Consider the following 18,350-nt stretch of genomic DNA (forward strand, 5'->3'; position numbering starts at 1 on the left):
GCGGGCTCCGCACTGGCGTTTGGTGCGCGGCACCCACCCGGCCGCCCGGTTTTGGGGGGGAGAGGAAGGGGGACAGGCAGGTAAAGAAACCCCACCCAAAGCTTATTAACACCACTAAGTTAATTTGCTTGGGGCTAGCCAGGTACACTGCAACTACCTTAGTCAGGGGAAGGAAAGTGGAAGAACAAGTGCTTTTGTTTTGCGCGCAAAAAATAGAAAATAAGCAACACAAAAGTGAAAATATACACTCTACATACGTGGGGGTAGCGTCGTGGCCAAGAAGAGAACAACACAGTGCGAAACAAACACAAACACTCCCCCTGGTGGTGCGCGCAACAATGCCCTGGGAGGGATTTGGGTGATTGAGTAATCCAAGCCTGTGTGTGATCTGCTAGTCGCCGCCGGCAGCCCACGCCGGGCCAATCCCTACTACTGCCGGGTCGGGATTCTTCGAGCCCAGGGGGGCGGGGGACTGGCCGCCGGGGATCCGGAACCTCTCTGAAGAGGTCACGGATCGCCCGGACCGGTGTATGCGCTGCGAATTACCTCGAAACACACATTTTCTTATTTTCCTCTCACTCACCCACTTGTCACCACCAGCCCTCCATCCCTCCTCCTTCGCATACACTACCACTACACCATTCAGACTATCCAACGGCGAACAGCCATCTTGGCCGATGCCCTGATTGATCAGGTACGTTACCTCGGAACAGCCTAGTGTGCGAGTCTAGCGCGCGTAATCCCGCGGAGCAACTGGGACCATTCTGGGCTGCAGCAGTGCAGCAGAGCTCACCCGCCCCCCTGAGGTGTGCTGGCCGCTGCCGCTGCCGCTGCCTGTGTGTGCTGAGGGCACCACCCCAACGGCAACCGGGATGGCTCCGCGGTCCAATGGCGGAGGACGGGACCTGGAGGTGTCGGCTCGTTCGGTGAGGAGTCCGCCCTTTTTTCTTTTCTTCGATTCCCAACTCCCAGCGGTTGTCGGTGGAGGGGTGGCTTGGGGCCAGACCAGAACAAGGCACGAGCCGACCACTGAGAACTGACAATCACATCTCAGATTTCTTCCTCCAGAGGGGCAGCACCAACAGCGATGAATGACCTGCACAGTCCCCACCATTGGTTGGTTGTGTTAGCCAGCTGGGGTTCCACTCTGATGCCACTGTTCCTGGGACTCCCCCCGGCGTATGCAGGGCTACGAACATGGCGTGTGCACACGGGGAACTGGCCCAGGTCTCCCGGGGGCTTGGTCACACGCCGGCCCGATGTCCTCTTTTGGTGGCCCTCTCACGTCTCTGCTGCCTCTGTCGCCTCTGGAGCAAATTCCGAACCCCCCCTGACAGACACTACAGCATACAGCACGGCACTAGACACCTCTTGGGCTCCATTTCCCGCTCGAGGTCCTTGCTTCTGTTCAGATTCGCTGATCCGATTCTCTCTCTTGTTCACGAGCACCGAGCACCAGGCGGCCCCTGCGTGTCATATTTTAGGTGGGTGAATGGTTGATGGAGGGGGAGGGGTGTGCACAAGAACGAACCCACTGCCCTGGCTCGCCCCCGCTGACGGATTGCTTGGGCTGAGCCGGGACAGGGGTTGCAGAGAGGCGCAACGAGAAAATTGAACAAAATGGGCTCAGGGACCCAGGTCATCAAATTCGCTGATCTGCTCTGCTTGCCGTCCGTCTCTCGCCCGGCAAGTCTTAAATACCACGGGGCGGAGCCAATTCCGTCATGAGTGTGTCTCTCGTCTGCTATCAAGAAGAACTGGCCAACTTTCATCCCGAGCCGTGCCGGTGCTGTCGTTGTTGCTGCTGTCGGCCATGGCGATGAACCACGACCATGACCAGCATCGCATCAACCCTCCTCACCACCTGTGCTCCGAATCAACACGTCCCGGCCCCGTACCAGTCCAGCAACACATCCAACTCCTCCAGCATCACCGCCACCACCACTGCAGCTGGAACCAACCCAACACGCACACGCTTCCATAAAAGACTTTAATCCGAGAAAAGCTGCCACACCACACCTGAGACAACCGAATTGCTTTTTTCCTTCTCTGCTCCCACTCACTGGCTTTGGGGTGTCTGGGGAAGCCCTCCACGTCATCCGCCGGGCCCCCTTCCCCCACCCTCCCTTGGGTTGCTCCTCAGGATCTGGATCAGGAACTTGAGACTCCTCGCATCTTCTTCATCGAAGCCGGTGAAAGAGCAATTAAAGCCGCCCACCTGGCAGCAATCACCTGCCTAGATAGCATAGAGCCTCTTTGTACACCGACTCCCGATACCGTCAGCCGGCCTCTCTGTCTGCAGTATCCGCGAGTATAAGATCCAGGCCACTTGGCACCTTTGCACACTCACCCCCTCCCGCAACAACAACCACCAGCCTACCATTTCATGATCCCCTACTCTGGTCATATCGAGGAAAAGACCTCGCTCCGTTGGCGACAACACTTTCGATACACCAGCACCCCTTACGCGGCTTCTCGGTCCGATATCTCACCCAACAACACCGACGCAGCCATGAGTGACCAACCCTTCCCGACTGCCGCCTTCAAGCAGCAGTACCACGGCATTGAGGTCTCCTTCCCTGCAGGACAAGGCGACTTCCGCAGCGTGCGCAACTCGTGTGCAGCAGCATGCCGTGCATTCAACAGCACACCAGAGGATGCCGACGTAAAAATCCGCGGCGAGAAGTGGCTCGAGTACGTTTTATGTTTCTTGTTCTCCGATCGGTCCCGGCCGAGTACCTCGGAGTTTGTCTTATGTGCCCTGTGTTTCGACGGCTAACAAACGTTTTTTTTTTGTTTTGTTGTAGCATTGTCAAGCCCAACCGTCCTAAGAAGGCGGATGGTACTTCGGCAGAGGAGGGCACCATGGTCACCCACGACCAGGCCATCACCAACCCTACCCTCAAGGCCACCATCCCATTTGTCAAGCCTCCTCTCTGGGTTGATTACGGTACTCGTCTCAAGGTGGCGAGCACCACCTTCATCAACCGCAACTGCGTGATCCTCGACACGCCCGTGGCTGACTTGATCATTGGGGAACGCTGCAACATTGGCACCAATTGCACCATTGTCTGCGTTGGTCGTAAGTTTTCTCTCCCCCCTTCTCTCCCCCTCCCCGGTCTCGTTTCTTTTCTTTCTCTCTGTGTGGTGTGTTCAGCTCAGCCTGCTTTCCCCCCCCGCCTCCCTTCTCATGTCTCAGAATCATCCGGTCCGGGCAAACGGGAGCTGTTCCCGAGGATCAAGGTTGCGGGACCTTTTGTCTCGCACTGCTGCAGATGCATCCCAATGGGGAAGTCGATGACCAACAAGACATGACACTAACACACAACAACAGACCCAGTCAGCCTGGAAGGGCGAAGGACGACCAAGCTGAGCACCGGTGCTCCCGTCACGATTGGCAACGATGTTTGGATCGGCGCCAACGTCACCATCCTGTGAGTTCTTTTTTTTCTTCTTTTTTTTTTGGGTTCTTTTCATGATACACCTCTCAGATATGATTGGTCAGATAAATTCCCCCGGTTACCTGATGCTTTTTGCTGACCATGCAGACCGGGTGTCTCGATTGGAAACGGCGCAGTCATTGGCGCCGGCACGGTAGTAAACTGCAACATCCCACCCATGACCCTCGCCGTCGGGTCACCTGTCCGGCTGGTCAAGGCGCTGGCCCTCAACGAGGACAAGCCAGCCGTTTTGATCAAGACACTCGACGAGTCAAAGGAGCTGACCAACTCGTTACCCATGGAGCACTGGGACGGGACCGACGCTGCCTTTCGCGCCGCCCAGGCCGCGCAGCTCGCGCAAAAGAGCGACCGGCGGGGGGGCAGCGAGCACCAGCGCGTGGAGGAGCAGCAGCGGGAGCGGCTCAGAAAGTCGGAGATTGTCGTCATTGCGGCTGTCACGACGGTGGTGCTCGCGCTGCTGATGCTGTTTAGCTTGTTCTTCTTTGCGGGGCTGTATCTGGGCGAGAGCAGGGGCTGTTTGAGGAGCTCCGATCTTTGATGACACACCTCACCTAACCCAGCAAACAGACCTTACACGCTACACCAAACAACAACCCACCACACGGCCGGCTCTTGTCGTGGGCAACAACGACAACAACAACAACAGAAACAACAAGAAATTTTACACATCGGAAGGGAATAAAGCCGATACTTAATAGAGGAGGATTCACACCAGCAACGCTGACTCGACAAAAGGGACCCACAGAACAAACGAGCGATACCAAACACGCATTGTAACAACAACAACAACAACAACAACAACAACAACAACAGGAAGCAAGCAACAACCATATTTCTTTCTTTTCCTTTTCTTTTCACGGGATACCCTCACTTATTTCTCAGGGCAAAGGGTAGCGGGAGGGGGCAAATCAACAGAGGTTTTTTTTCCAGGACTCGGTTGGGAAACGGGGGGTTTGGGGGAGGGGCGAATGGAAACGGGCAAACAAACATGGGTCGAAAAACAAACAGGGGATTTCATTTCTGGTCGGGGGGTGGGGGAAAGGGAAAGGGGACGGGGAAGGGGATTAAAAAGGCGTGTGTGTGTGTGTGTGTGGGTGTTGTGTCGTTGAGGCCTTTTCACAAAACCCCCCAACTTTTGCTTTTTATAGTAGGTACCTGGTACGGGCATGACACAAGGTCTTTAAGGTAGCGTTGATATTTTTTTTTCGGTCTCTGATTTTGCCGCGTCTTAGCGTTTTTGGTTTTTGCTGAATATATATACCCCCGGCTTGTTCTGAGCAACACTCTGTCTACACCACACACATGGCACCATGCAATATGTGAATCACAATTCAGCTCGTTGGGGGATGGATGTACAAAAATTTCCAGGTTGGCGGCAAGCCACAACCTCTACTCTATTCATCAAAAAACAAAACACCAACATAACTTTATCCACCAAGGAAGCCCTCCTACTCAAACTTGGCAACCTCATACATATCATCCGGATCCTTCCCCTCCCCCTCAACAAACCCCCTCACCTCCCCAACCCTCTTCTCAATCTCCCCCAACACCTCCTCCCTGTTATCCCCCTCCCTCACCCCCTCCACCACCGCCCACCTAGCAACATCAAACCTACTGACCCCATTCAACAACATCATATCAAACGGCGTCGTCGTCGTCCCCTCCTCCCTATACCCCTCAACCCTCATCCTCCCCACCCCCTCTCGTCCAAACAACAACCCCTGCAGCTCAGTCGGATACCCATGATAATTAAACAACACCGGCCTCTCCCGCGTAAACAACTCCAAAAACCTCTCCTTGCTCAAGGCATGAGGGTGCCTGCTCACGGGAGCAAGAATCATAAGGTCAGTAACATTCACCACTCTGACCTTCAGCGCCGGACAAATCTCCCGGAGCAGTTCCGCCGCCTTGACAACCTCAAACGTGACCTCCACCCCGATGCCCACCAAGACAACATCCGGCTCCTCGTTCGGCTCGAGAGGGGTCGAGGCAAACTGCCAGATGCTCGCGCCTCGCCTGCAGTGTTCGGCCGCTTCTTCTGCAGAAAGGTACACAGCAGTAGGCTGCTTGGACCCGATGATGAGATTCGTATAATTCCTTGACCCGAGGCAGTGGTGAACAGTCGACAAAAAACAATTGGCGTCGGGAGGAAGATAAACCCTCGCAGCCTCAGCCTTGAGGTTAAGAACCGCACCAATGAAGCTAGGGTTCTGATGAGAAAACCCATTGTGCTCCTGCCGAGCCCAAGTGCTGGTTTCAATGTAGTTGATCGACGCCAAATCCCCCCTCCAGGGAACTTCCCGGGCGATCTTGACAAACTTGGAGTACTGCACCATCATGGTGTGGACAATACCCAAAAAAGACTCATAACTAGGAAAGATGGCAGTCCTCCCAGTCAGAGTATACCCCTGCATGAAAGCCTGGCAGTCATGCTCCGACAGCACCTCGATCACCCTCCCCCCGTTCCCCCTCGAATACTCATCCCACTGAAAGTTCCTCTGCGTGTGATCCAGTATCGCATCCAGCTTGTTGCTCTCCAGCTCATCCGGCGAAAACAACCTTATGCTCTTCGGATTCTCCCGAAACACCCTGTCCAAAAACTTGCCCGTAACCTTCATGCAGCTCTGATCAGTCCCCTTCTCCACCGTAAACTCCCTCCAATCAACCCTCTTCAACCCCTCATAGGCATCATACGTCAGCCTATTCTGCCCCAACCTCCTCTCCCTCTCCCGCGGTAAAATCCTCGTCACCTCCTCCGTCGGCCTTCCGTCCTTAACCAGCTCCCCAATCCGATAACTCTCAAGCCACTTCCCCAACTCCCCCAGCTGTCCATCCTCCTCCCCCGCCTTGGGAAGCGGCACCTGATGCGAGTGAAAACTCCCCTCAATAATCTTCCCATCCACCTCCTTCGGCCCCGTCCAACCCTTCGGCGTCCTCAGCACAATCATCGGCCACCTCGGCTTAATCACTGCCCTCCCCTCCCTCGCCGCCTTCTGTATCTTCCTGATCTCCCCCAAAGCCCAGTCCAACCCCCCCTGCAACTCCTCATCCACCCGTTCCAAATCCTCCACCACCAAAACCTGATACCCATACCCACTAAACAAAGCCACAATCTCCTTGTCATCCATACACCCAAAAATAGTCCTCTCGCTAATCTTGAACCCGTTGACATGCAGTATCGGGATCACCGCCCCCGACTCCTTCGGGTCCAAGAATTTGATCGCATGCCAGGCCGTAGCCGTCGGTCCCGTCTCCGCTTCTCCATCACCAACCACTACCGTGACGACCAAATCAGGCTTGTCCATGACAGCACCAAACGCCGCCCCCAGCGCATACCCCAACTCCCCCCCCTCATGAATAGCACCCGGAGTCTCGGCATTGATATGACTGGGAAACCCCCCCGGCACAGAAAATCTCGTCACCAGGTTATGAAACCCGCTTTCCGTGAGATCATACTCCCCGGGGTAAAACCTCTCCAGCGACCCCTCAAGCCATAAAGCAGCCAGCGCAGCGGGAGCGCCGTGACCGGGACCGATGACGAAAATCATTTCTAGGTCGGGGTTGTTTCGCAAAAGAAGGTTGAGGTGGGAATACACAAGGACGAGGCCAGGGCAGGTGCCCCAGTGCCCGAGGAGACGGGGCTTGATGTCGTTGTGGGAGAGGGGGTTTTGCAGCAGAGTGTTGGAGCGGAGGAAGATCATGGATGCGGCGAGGTAGTTTGCTGCTCGCTGGAAGGCTTTGAGGGAGGCGAGGTCGGTGGGGGGGAGGGGTTTGGGAGGGAGGGTGACAGATAGGTCGTGGAGGATGCTGTCTGGGAGGGAGGAGGGGAGGGCGGGGGGGTTGGGGATGGGGATTTCGGATCGGGGCATTTTGGTGGTGTTTTTTTCGGGTTGTCGTGATGTTTGTTGAAGGTTGTGTTTGTTGATACCTAGTGAGACCGTTCCGTAGTTGTGGTCGTGTGAGTGCTAGTTCAACGGTAGGGCGGTGTCAAAGTGTCGCGGGCCGCGCCGTTAAACTCAATTGTATAGCGAACGGTCGTTGTCTGTGCGAGATGCATGCAATGGTTTGAGAGAGCGTTCGTTCATCGCAACTTTTTGCAGTTTCAGCTTCGGATGGCAGGTTGATAACCCGCAGGAGCTCTGTCGTATCGATGACGTAGGGCAGTCCCACCAATCAACCCCCCTCCTGCACAACAACCAAGCTGCCGGATCGGCCCACTTTTCCCATTGGCTGTCATGACCCGGGAATGCCCTCACACAACGGAAGTCACGGAATCAAAAAAACGCTCATAGTGGCATCATATCCAAATCTATTACCCTCATGTATCCATAGGTTTTTGTAGTGTGAGGTAAGTAAAACCTATCGCCCCAAACCAAGCCCAACAACCCTCATAGGCCACTCGATCCACTCCCTGTGCTCCTCATCCAAGATCTCATGCGCCCTCTCCACCAAGTGGTCCCCCCATCCCTGAAGCCACCACGTCCTCTCATGATGTTTCCACAGTATGCAAAAATGCGCAAAGATGGCCACCGCTTCCGGTGTGGGTATCTTGAGCAGCGGCACAAGCGAGTCTGACACCTCCCACAACCACAGCATAGCATCCAACACATCCTTTTCCTCCTCCGCCCCTTCTCCATTCTGTTCTCGCGTGATGATCACCAACGATAACTCCAGCTCATCAAGAGCGTGTATATACGTAGCCAGCCGCTCTTGGGCACCCTCCTGGCCTTCTTGTTTCTGCATGCTACCCAGGATATTTTGTCTCAGAGCAGACAGCGGCCCCCACGCCTCCCCCATCTGGCTCTCTTGCATCTTTGCTCTGTGCGTCCTCCACCTCTGCCCTCCATACGCGAGAAACGGCGCTAGCATTGTCTCGTGGCCTCTCGGCCCGAGGACACTGCTCAGTGATTTGGCGCCCGTAACAAGAAACGTCCACTCTGGAAAAGACGATGTTTCGTTGATGAAAAAGGACCCCCCCTCTGAGTGAGGCCTCCTCGGACTTGCCAATGCTGTCGACCATGTCAGCACAAAGAGTCTTCCAACACTACCTGAACTGCAAGACCTACCAAAATATATCGTCAACATGCTAAACAAAAACAACCTCGCAGCCGCATCCTTGTCCACCCGCAGCAGATGATGCTGCCCGTCATCACTCAAATACTTCATCGCCTCCCTGCTCGCCTTCTGATGCAGCACCATCCCCTGCGCGGTATAAAAATCCCTCCTCTCCGAGCTCTCCTGATGGTAAGCAAGATGCAACGAACTAATCGCCAGCACAGCCCTCATGATGAAATCACACTTTAGCGCCGCGTCCACCACATCCACCCGCCAAAACTCCCGCACGCCAGCGTCAGACGCCAGGGTGAGATATGTCCTCGAGGTAAAGTTGTGCAGTAGCTCCAGCTCCAACAGCGGCAAAACATCCGACTCGACCGACTGAGAGTGAGGATACGGACCCGAAGGCGACGACGGCGAGCGGGACGCTCTCGTGGCAGTTTTGGCAGCATGCCTCGCACCACTGGTTCTGTTAGGAATCCCAAGCGTGATTGGAGTGGCGGTCCCCGGCGGAGCGGTAAGAAAAGGGCACTCGACCCCGTGCGAGATGCAGTTGAGACATGACGGGTGGCGTTCGTCACACTGGGGGAACCCGACAGTCTGGTTAGATCAGATCTAGATTTGAAACGATCGGAAGAGTAGGGGGAGAGCGCAGACCTTGATCTTGCGTGCCTTGCAGATGGCACAACCGGTGCGGCTCTTTTTGTGCGTCCTTCGGCCCGTGTACGTCAAGCCCACCGGTGGCTGCTGCTGTCGATGGGTCACGATGGTGGGGACGGGAGCCGGTGGTTGTGGTGGCACGTTCTGGCCACCATGTGGTGTCGGAACGTTGGATCCGAAGGGTGTGGGGGTCCCGGCTGGGGAGGAGGGACTGGGTGTCAACAAGCTGCTGCTGCTGCTGCTCGGGTTCGGGTTGGAGGAGTTGGACATGTGGGTGAGACTAGATGATTGGCTGGGGAACGTGTTGGAGTGAGATCAGTGAGATTGAGCGGGCGATGACAGGTTGGCCACGTTTTGGTCGTGAAACCGTCTGATTTCTGATGTTCTGTTCCTCTCGAGGTATCTTACAAATCAACAGATAGAAAAGACCAAACTCTGGATGAACACTCAGGAGGAACAGATGACAAGACAGATGGCGCGGCCTTTTGACTGGTCAATGGCTTCTTGATGAGGCTGTGGTCCAGCGACCCGGATAGCAACCCCCGAAGTTCAACTGGTCGGCGGGTCTGCATCGCGCTAAAACCACCCCCGCAGATGCCAAGCAACGTGCCAAACGACTGTGGATCTGGGGCTGTCAAAAAATTCCAACGACGTCAGAGAAGAAGCTGTCATCATCAACTTTTGGGTGGTTTTGGGGGTGATCTTGAGTGCCTGACTTCTCGTCATCGAAGACCCATCCAAGATCTTCTAGAACCTAATTCACGATCAGGACAGCAACCAGTCAAAGGCCTCATCATGACAAATCCGAGCCCGATAAAGAATCTTCCTTTGGTGGACCCTTTTTGGCTTGGCAGCCTTGGTCAATAGCTACACCAAAGGGTGTTGATAGTCGTGTTCGGCTCAATCTTGAATTTTCAACCAATCAAAACCCAAACAGCAAATATGAGAGCCAACACCTAGAGGCGAATCTACTCGCTTTCGCAAAGCCCACAAAATTCCACATTCCTTCCTATCGCAGCCGCATTGTTGAACAGAGCAAAGCCTCGACCCGGAGCTCAAACACCGCAAGGAGGAGAAAGAGATTACATCCGGCTGCGAGCACGTCAGCATGAAGCGCCACAGGAGCTCGGGCTTTTGACAAACCCGAACGAACTGATGGATCTTACATAGATGATCCGCTGTAGCTCATTGGAACTTGTGTTTTTGTAGACCAAGGCAATCCCATCCGCCTTCCCGTCCCTCGCCTTTTCTTTCCCTCAACCTACTTTCAACAACATCAGCGTTTTTACAATCTTTTGCTGACGTTGTTTTCCTCACGTACACGTGGTTTTCCGATAGACTCACGGCAATTTGGAGGATAGACAGATACCACGACGCAGGTCTATACCCCTGAAAACTCGAGCTTCCGACTCCACCCCCAGATTCAATCCTGAGATCTCAACACTCAACAGCAACCATATCCAACGTCCCAACCCGGACACCACCCCGCCAGCAACAAACAGCAGCCAAAATGACTGACACCGACCTCACCACCCTCCCCCCGAACTTCTACCCCACCTACGAAACCTGCCCCTCCATCTCTCCCCTCTGCCCCGTGAAGGCCACAACCCTAGGCTACTCCCCCAACCTCCCCGTCAACGTCTTCCTCGCCGTCGGCTTCGGTCTTTTCGGGATCATCACCCTCCTCACCGGCCTCTGGAAAAAAACATGGGGCTTCTCCACCACCGTAGCAGCAGGTTGCATCCTCGAATGTGTAGGCTACATCGGTCGCGTCCTCCTCAGCGAAAACGCCTGGAACGCCGACGCGTTCAAGATGCAGATTGTGGCTATTGTTCTTGGCCCAACGCTGGTGTGCGTCGGGTTGTATCTCACGTTACGACACATCGTCATCAGCTTGAACCCGGAGATGTCGAGGATCGCACCGAGACTGTACCCGATATTCTTTGTGCCCGCGGATGTGAGCTGCTTGGTGATTCAGGCCATTGGGGGGGGGGTTGCGGCCGCGGCGGGGAGGGATAATTATGATATTTTGAAGCACGGGAATCGGATCATCATGGCGGGGATCGTGCTTCAGGTTTTGGTTCTGGGGGCGTTTGGTGGGCTGGCGGGGGATTACCTAGTCCGGGTGAGGAAGGGTTTTAAGCAAAACCCTGGGATGGAAGGGAGCGCGCTGTGGAAGGATGGGAAGTTTAGGGGGTTCTTGTGGGCGATGGGGGGCGCGTATGCTGCGCTGTTGATTAGGTGTGTCTATCGGATTGCTGAGATGGCGGGTGGGTGGGGGAATCATATCATGCAGCATGAGTCGAGCTTTGTGGTGTTGGAGAGCTTTATGGTGTTGATTGCGTGCGGGTTGTTGGCTTGTGCCGCGCCTGGGCTTTTGTTCCCTGAGATGTCGCATGACCAGAGGGTGAAGAATATGGGCAAGGGGAGGCAGCAGGGGGGTGTGGATGTGGAGAGCGGTGCGGGAGAGAAGACTGCAGGTACTGGTGCCAGTGCCAGTCCTTCTGATACGGAGAGGCGGCCGGGGACTGGGGAGGGAATCTGAGAAGAAGGCCTGGGATAAATTGGGATATGTGGCGACGGATCTTGAGGACATGCTGAGATCAGGACTGGAGTTCAAAGTCATTTTTGTCCCTTCCAGGCAAACAAAAGCTTTCACACATGAACTCGAATACATCTGAGCATAAGATGTGGCCCTGGTCGTGCGGCTGAGCCACGTGGGGGTCCGGAACTCCGAAAGAAAGCACTGTCGAGGTTCATTCTCAAGATTCCAGCAGTTCAGAGCCTATGTCGAAACATAGTTGTGAAAACAAGTCATATGCCGCAATGTACAAACCTTATCTTCACCGTTTACCCGCTAGAACTATTGGAAAAAGCGAGAGTTCCATCACCACATCGCTTGGCGCGTATCCGCTTCGTTGGGCTGACGCCAAGCCGTTCTGGGATGCCATTTTCAACGCCGAGACAAAATCAGGGGTCCAGATTGGCCGGAAGAGCCCACTTGTCATGTCGAGATCTTGTGCCGCCGCTTGACCCCTTTTGGACAGGGGGTGCGGCGCAGGCAGTCTCGTTCTTTTTTCCCGCTGGGTTGCGGGATGCTGCCCTCCTCCCTACCTCCTTTTCGCGCCCGATCGCGTCTCTGCGCGGCACATTTCTATCTCCATTTGACCTACCTTGGCCACGGGGAGGAAGGACAAGCATCGGCAACTTTCGTTAACGTCCCGAACCCAACTCGGCGATAGGTATATATCCCCATCCAGCATGGCTGTCAACCGGGCCTGGGCCGCCGAGGGCTTACGGTCTTTTTCCAACCGTCCACGTCCTGTACCGACTAGGTTTTGGGTTATCAGTTTGGCTAGCATCTTCGTTCTCGCGTTGCTCTTCGTCGGCCACACATCTGACAGCTTGCCGTCAATTCCTGGCTTGAACAAGGAGCCTGAGAAAGCTCAACCACCGCCGCCAACGCCCGAGTCCAACGACCCACCAAAGGGACCAGCAAAGAACTACGACCCTGAAGAATTCGACCTTGATGAAAACGGGCTGAAGATGTGGGCACCCCCACACATGGACGCCCTCGTCCACGGAGTCCACGCCTCTGACGGCGTCAAGAGAAAGCCAACATACCCCCTCGACCCCTTCCCCCAAACACCAATGACCTCACCGGTGCAAGACAACCGTCCCCGCCCCTGGCTCGGAGCCGTCATCTGCTCCGCCTGGGACATCAAACGCCGCATGCTGATCCGCTACACCTGGATGAAGATGTTCAAAGACGTGCCCATGGACCAACGCTTCGTCATCTCCAACCCCGGCCCGGACTGGCGAGCCGTCATCCAGCAGGAAAACGCCACGTTTGGCGACATGATTGTGTTGGACCACCTCCACGAAGACGACTTCACCGCCAACACGGTGAAAACCGTAGAGTTCTACCGGTGGCTGTCGGATAAGTCCCCGGTGAAGTACGAGTTTGTCTCCAAAATGGACACTGACCTCTGGGTCAACGCTCGTGCGTATTGGGACCGGCAGCTCCTCCCTAGATTGGACGTCGTCAAATCTGCCGATGGCAACACAGTCACGGGTTATAAAGCAAACGTCAACCACACCACCATCGGGCAGTTTTATTATGACAATTACCACCGCACGGCGTTTCCTCATGGGGCGATTTACACTGTTACTTGGGATATTGTTAACTTGCTGCCTAAACTGCAAGATAAACACCACATTATCGCCGGGGAGGACGTCACCATGGCTTGGCTGCTTATCAAGGGTCATCAAAAAGTCACCATGGCCATTCTGACGCAGGAAGAGAAATTCGAATTCGACCACAAGGACACCCGGCCAGGGGAGAGGACTCCCTGGGCGAGGAAGGGGACGGATGTTACTTCTAGCTGGCATGCTATGTACGGGAGTAAGATCTTGGCCATTCACCAGCTCAAGAAGGATGATGACTGGCTCATGGTGGCGGAGTGTTTTGACGAGAGGGGGATCAAGGAGATGCCGCCTTATCCCGAGAAGGAGCCCGAGGATAAGGGGGAGAAGCCGGGGTATCCGAGGCCGTTTTGGACGCAGATCCCGAATGACTTTTGGGAGACGGATGTGGATGGGACGTTGCTTTGTAATGGGATTTGGAAGTTGGAGCCGGGGGTGGGGAGGGATATGAAGAAGAAACCCGAGGGGGAATGAGGTGAGATCTAATCTGTATTGTCATGGAGTTTTTTTTTATCTGTGTAAATGTTGGGTATCTTATCTGGGCATCTATGTCGTTTTGTGGAGTTGATGGTTGGGCAGACAAGTGGTGCCCTGGTCTGGGAAGATGCCCGTGACGATAATGGGTTGGATATAAGCTTGGTATAGAGAATTATATAGAACTGAAAAAGTAAAATCTAATCGTGGCTATATACAAGGATTCTTATGGCTCAACTTCCAGCGGCTTATGAAATCCAAAAATTTCACGGTGACCAAATCCCCAGCCATCCATCCTACGTGTGCCAGTTGCTTGGATCAAACCATGTTGAAGTCAGCAGGTGTGCTTCCTGTTCTCACTGAGGACCGGTCCACGGCCTTTATTTCCCTGCTCGCATCGTCAAACTCATGGCTCCTCCCCCGACAGCATTATGCCGCCTTGGTGTCATGTAAGCTACCCACTGCCTAGAAGTCCAGTCCCAAAGAGGGGAAGGATCCCCGCGGACCCACTGACGCAAATTTTGTTCCCAAACGAGACCATATATCCAGTGGAATGGGTATACCGGGCATAAGTGCTGGTTCCGGTCGTGCATAATGAAAGTCGGTGCGGTCTGATGGAAAGGGGGCTTCCACTCCTGTGAATCGCTAGCCACCATGCCCATCGGATCGGTATACCCCGACAGAGTATGCATGTTATGAGGCTGGTGCCATCGGATCATGCTGCTCAAAGTGGTGCTCTTGATACTCCCAAAGTAGCCCATGAGCCATTCTTTTCGGGGCATTTTGAGATCTTCGCAATCCCAGACGGCAATCTCTGCTCTCTCTGTCGGGTATCTGAACCCGACAGCCGCCCAGTAGTGCGACGTAGCCAAGGGAATCACCAATACCTCCGCAGGAACCTCGGCGCCAAACTCAAGCCAGACTTGGAGCTCGTTCCATATCGAGACAGGAACGGCGCCTTTATACGAAAAAGCAAAGAGAAAGATGAAGATACTAAGCGTATCCCTCCAAGGAGATTTGCTCCCGATCGCCATACCATCTTGCCGATTAGCAGTCAAAGATTCGCGCCACTCAGTCACACTGAACCATGGAGCTTCTCTGGTTCCAATTTGCGGATAACCAACGTTTGGGGATAAACCGCGCTCCAACAAAGCTCTTAAAATGGGGGAGACGTCCATGAATTGCTGGCTCTTGAATTGCTTGCGCGTACCACTCACGATACTCGCGAGGGTCAGCAACTTGTGAGAATCGTCGCCCAAGAGACGGGGGTCCTGTAACCTCCACATCACATAGTTCAGCATCGGCGCAGCCATGTCCGTTGCAATGGCAAATAGAGAGCCTGGCTGATTCTCCGGGTGGCAAATTTGAAAGCCATCCCCGCGCATGATCACAAACCAATCTTTGGGCGGCTCCGCGGTAGAAGAGTCGGCGGCCACGGAATATTGCCGGAAAGCGTCAATCTCGTCCAACAAGGCAAATACCCATGAAGCTGGCGGGGCAGTCATGGCAGAACCTGTCTTTGCCAGACATTCTATCATGGCCGGCAACCGCCGCTCCTGCGCAGCCCTCGCATCGAGTTGTTTTCGCGGTGTAAAATTTGTTTGTGTGAAACTCAGGGCTTTGAACTCGGCCAAGTACGTAGTCAGGATCCCTTCCGCTACCCAATCGTCGTCAATTTTCCAATTGGGCGCCAAATCTCGTAGCTCGGTGCACAAAAAGTCGGATACTGAGCGGTGCGTGAAATCCGCCGCGTGTTTCCGGTCCGAGTTCAAGGTCCTGACCTCGATCAGGCCTTTGCACCAACTTTGCAACCTCTCGGCCGTCTGTATTTCTCGTTTCCTGTAATCGTGCTCGTTGGAGCAAAGAGGAACCGGAAAGAGAAAAGGCCTATCCTCATCGTTGTGTTGGCAGTTATCAAACGAGTCGAATATGTAAGAGAGACCGAACAATGTGAGTGTTTGGGACGTGGTCACGTTTTTGGCTGGTGAAAAGTTGTTCGAATAATCCCCGGCAATGCAGTAGCCACGAAGTCGTAACATCATCGCCAGTACGAAGTGCGCTCCTCTGGCATGATGCTTGGGAATAGTCTTGAAGATCCTCCGAAAAAACTCATGGAGTTCGTCTGGTGCTGTTTCGATAAGCCGGTGGATCGTGTGGAATGATGTACTCCGCTGGTTCGGAAGTTCTTCCTCTATGAGCTTCAGTAAGAACACAACCCACAAGAAGACACCTTTGGCGTTGTCGATGATCAGCCGAGTTGTCTTATCCTGACGGCCATCGGTGTCTGACAGTGCAACACGCTGGAAATAAGGGTTGGAACTGAGCCTTTCATGTACCAACGCGCCGATGTCAGCATCAGTGAGATGGTGGAGTGTAATGCGATGCGCACAATGCAAAGCTCCAAGTATCGGAGTTTCTTCTCGGCTTGAAACACAAAGCTTCACGTTCCTGTGTTTTGCCCAGCTGCCTAGCCTGTCACAGAAAGCCCAGAGAGACTGGCTAGCCTCGTCAAACTCATCGAGCCCGTCAATGAAAAGACAGATCTTGAACCGAGCAGATATCTCTTCAGCTGTCAACAGCCTATTGACGGCATTGTTGATCTGGGTATCTGATATGGTTGGTATCGGAGATTTCGCTAGCGACATTGCAGCGTACCTCCTTGGAGCCCAATGATCCGGAAAGAGTATACTGGTAAGCTCAGAATTGCCCCTGAGTATGTCATATATTATTCCTCTCAAGAGCCCGCGTGTAGTCTTTTGCTCTGCTGTTCCGATCTTCCAAAAAAAGAAACGCGAGCAAATGAGTTGCTTTGGTGACGGGCCTGAGGCGGCCCAAGACTCAAGACATTGTTGGGTTGTAGAATGTGTGGCCAAGTACTTCATCAGAGTTGACTTGCCAGCTCCAGGTTTGCCTGCAATGTGGTAAATACCCGAACCCGACCTTAACCAGTGGATAAACTCTTGGGAGGCGTTGACCCTGGCAGGATCCTCGATGTCTGGCGAACTATCGCCACTCTCCACCCCCGACGGCCGCCCAAGCATCCAGGAGAATGTGGTACATGCTGGATCGGCAATCTCTTCGAAACGCTTATCAGCAGTAGCCGGCCTCAGGGCGCCCAAAATAGTCGCCTGATTAATCGACTCCAACGAGGCCTCGGACAAATATATTGCGTCTTTGATCATCTGCAATAGGTCCAACTTCTCGGTGAGCTTTGCAAGCTCTAATGACAGCGCATCCTTGACTGTTTGCAGGCTCGACTCGTTAACAAGCCTAGCAAGCCCTTCCAGTGGATCGAGCTTCTGACTGATGGCTTCCAGTTTTGTTATCAACTGTGGGCTACGTTGCTCGGAGGCTGCAAGCAGCTCTTTTATTACTGAAACATCGTTACTGAGTTGGAGAAGTTAGAGGACAGGTACCTGGCCGGCCGAAAGTGAAATCTAGCGTGTGAGCTTACTTGGTGGTAATTGCAAGTGCGGTTCTCAGTTGGCCCGTTGCCGATTCCAGCTCTTTCTGCAGATCCTGAAGCTCCGACTTGTGCTTTGTGTATTGGGCTTTGGCTTGCAGGGCACTGGCAACCGAAGATGGCTTGCGAGCTTTGCAGAGGTCGAGCATGGCTCTTATTTCCTTGATCGTTGCAGAACACCGCTCCGATGCTAATCTCGCGGACGCGTCGAGCCTGGGGTTGGCAAGCTGGCCAAGTGCAGCATCGAACTGACTCATGGCAAGGAGCAGTTTTTCTGTTTGTTTGGTGAAACCCGAAGTCGACTTGTACAGGTCCCAAAGTGTTTTTCCAGTTTTGACAGCAATGTCAACCGTAGAGAGCACGTTGACTGCCAACGAAAAGGCTGATATCGGGTCCATATTTTCGGTCTTTGAATTGAGAGCAGCGCTCAACACGAGATTCGCTGCTTTGCTTGGGCGCCTTTGAGAACTTGAAGATATCCGACCGAGTGCTGGTCACGATCAAGGTTGGACCTGATTCGGGCAGGATGGAATTTTGGGCGGCAGCCAGCAATGGGTGTTCACAGCCTCAGTTGGAGGCTGTGTGCCTGCACGTAGTACCTATGCTTGGCACGCTTACCTGCACTATACCGGACCTAGGTATGCAGATAACACAAGCCAACGGTTGTTCTTGCTCGTTGATGTCACAATCGCATCGGTCCAATCACCTGTAACCGTTCTACGTGAGTTATTTGGAAGTAGATGTGCAAGCAATGTTAGCTACCATACCTTACCCACTCGCTTCTATGCTCATCATAGTACAGTATATAGGTAGGTACTTCGTTTTGCAGGGCTTAATTGAAGTATATATGTAAGTTGGAGATTGTATATGAGGTAGGTATGTAGGTCGGTAGGTGGTATTCTAGATCTGAAGTTATATCTTGCAAGTATCTCCTGGCCTGGATAGGCACCTACATATATGTAAGCCTAGGTAAGGTAGTAGAAATCGATTCCATTGATGCTGACGTGCCCAATGCGGCTCTAGTACGCTTA

At 54.0% G+C, this 18,350-nt stretch overlaps 6 protein-coding genes across 6 annotated transcripts; 3 read left to right on the forward strand and 3 right to left on the reverse strand.

The window, feature by feature from the left end:
* The first annotated feature begins 469 nt into the window (after positions 1-469).
* QC762_507780 (uncharacterized protein) lies at positions 470-4,754 on the forward strand. Its single transcript, XM_062891190.1, is given in 6 exon segments — positions 470-926; positions 1,055-2,694; positions 2,808-3,082; positions 3,335-3,434; positions 3,549-4,547; positions 4,556-4,754. Coding segments are annotated over 4 exon segments (1,134 nt in total). The 5' UTR covers positions 470-926; positions 1,055-2,386; the 3' UTR covers positions 4,000-4,547; positions 4,556-4,754.
* Positions 4,755-4,909: 155 nt separating this feature from the next.
* On the reverse strand, positions 4,910-7,330 carry QC762_507800 (uncharacterized protein; the record flags this gene model as incomplete). The annotated part of the gene is made up of 2 exons (XM_062891191.1): positions 4,910-5,150; positions 5,202-7,330. The coding sequence occupies 2 exons, from the start codon at positions 7,328-7,330 to the stop codon at positions 4,910-4,912; spliced, it is 2,370 nt and encodes a 789-aa protein (XP_062742509.1).
* A 419-nt stretch (positions 7,331-7,749) lies between these two features.
* QC762_507810 (uncharacterized protein) lies at positions 7,750-9,959 on the reverse strand. Its single transcript, XM_062891192.1, has 3 exons — positions 9,174-9,959; positions 8,528-9,098; positions 7,750-8,470 (listed from the first exon to the last, which is right to left on the reverse strand). The coding sequence occupies exons 1-3, from the start codon at positions 9,444-9,446 to the stop codon at positions 7,821-7,823; spliced, it is 1,494 nt and encodes a 497-aa protein (XP_062742510.1). The 5' UTR covers positions 9,447-9,959; the 3' UTR covers positions 7,750-7,820.
* Positions 9,960-10,686: 727 nt separating this feature from the next.
* Positions 10,687-11,721, forward strand: QC762_507820 (uncharacterized protein; the record flags this gene model as incomplete). Its single annotated transcript, XM_062891193.1, has 1 exon — positions 10,687-11,721. The coding sequence occupies one exon, from the start codon at positions 10,687-10,689 to the stop codon at positions 11,719-11,721; it is 1,035 nt and encodes a 344-aa protein (XP_062742511.1).
* A 716-nt stretch (positions 11,722-12,437) lies between these two features.
* On the forward strand, positions 12,438-13,856 carry QC762_507825 (uncharacterized protein; the record flags this gene model as incomplete). The annotated part of the gene is made up of 1 exon (XM_062891194.1): positions 12,438-13,856. The coding sequence occupies one exon, from the start codon at positions 12,438-12,440 to the stop codon at positions 13,854-13,856; it is 1,419 nt and encodes a 472-aa protein (XP_062742512.1).
* A 149-nt stretch (positions 13,857-14,005) lies between these two features.
* QC762_507830 (uncharacterized protein) lies at positions 14,006-17,825 on the reverse strand. The gene is made up of 2 exons (XM_062891195.1): positions 17,311-17,825; positions 14,006-17,243 (listed from the first exon to the last, which is right to left on the reverse strand). The coding sequence occupies exons 1-2, from the start codon at positions 17,715-17,717 to the stop codon at positions 14,237-14,239; spliced, it is 3,414 nt and encodes a 1,137-aa protein (XP_062742513.1). The 5' UTR covers positions 17,718-17,825; the 3' UTR covers positions 14,006-14,236.
* Between the last annotated feature and the right edge of the window lie 525 nt (positions 17,826-18,350).

The sequence above is a fragment of the Podospora pseudocomata genome, chromosome 5, assembly GCF_035222375.1.
Source record: "Podospora pseudocomata strain CBS 415.72m chromosome 5, whole genome shotgun sequence".
Lineage (NCBI taxonomy): Eukaryota > Fungi > Ascomycota > Sordariomycetes > Sordariales > Podosporaceae > Podospora > Podospora pseudocomata.

Bases quoted from the DNA above. Each gene is read 5' to 3' on its own strand.
- QC762_507810 (XM_062891192.1), bottom strand. From the start codon at position 9,446: ATGTCCAACTCCTCCAACCCGAACCCGAGCAGCAGCAGCAGCAGCTTG. The intron at 9,099-9,173 runs GTCTGCGCTCTC...GGGTTCCCCCAG, and splicing joins GCAAGGCACGCAAGATCAAG to TGTGACGAACGCCACCCGTC. The intron at 8,471-8,527 runs GTAGGTCTTGCA...CATGGTCGACAG, and splicing joins CATGTTGACGATATATTTTG to CATTGGCAAGTCCGAGGAGG.
- QC762_507830 (XM_062891195.1), bottom strand. From the start codon at position 17,717: ATGGACCCGATATCAGCCTTTTCGTTGGCAGTCAACGTGCTCTCTACG. The intron at 17,244-17,310 runs GTAAGCTCACAC...TCTCCAACTCAG, and splicing joins GCACTTGCAATTACCACCAA to TAACGATGTTTCAGTAATAA.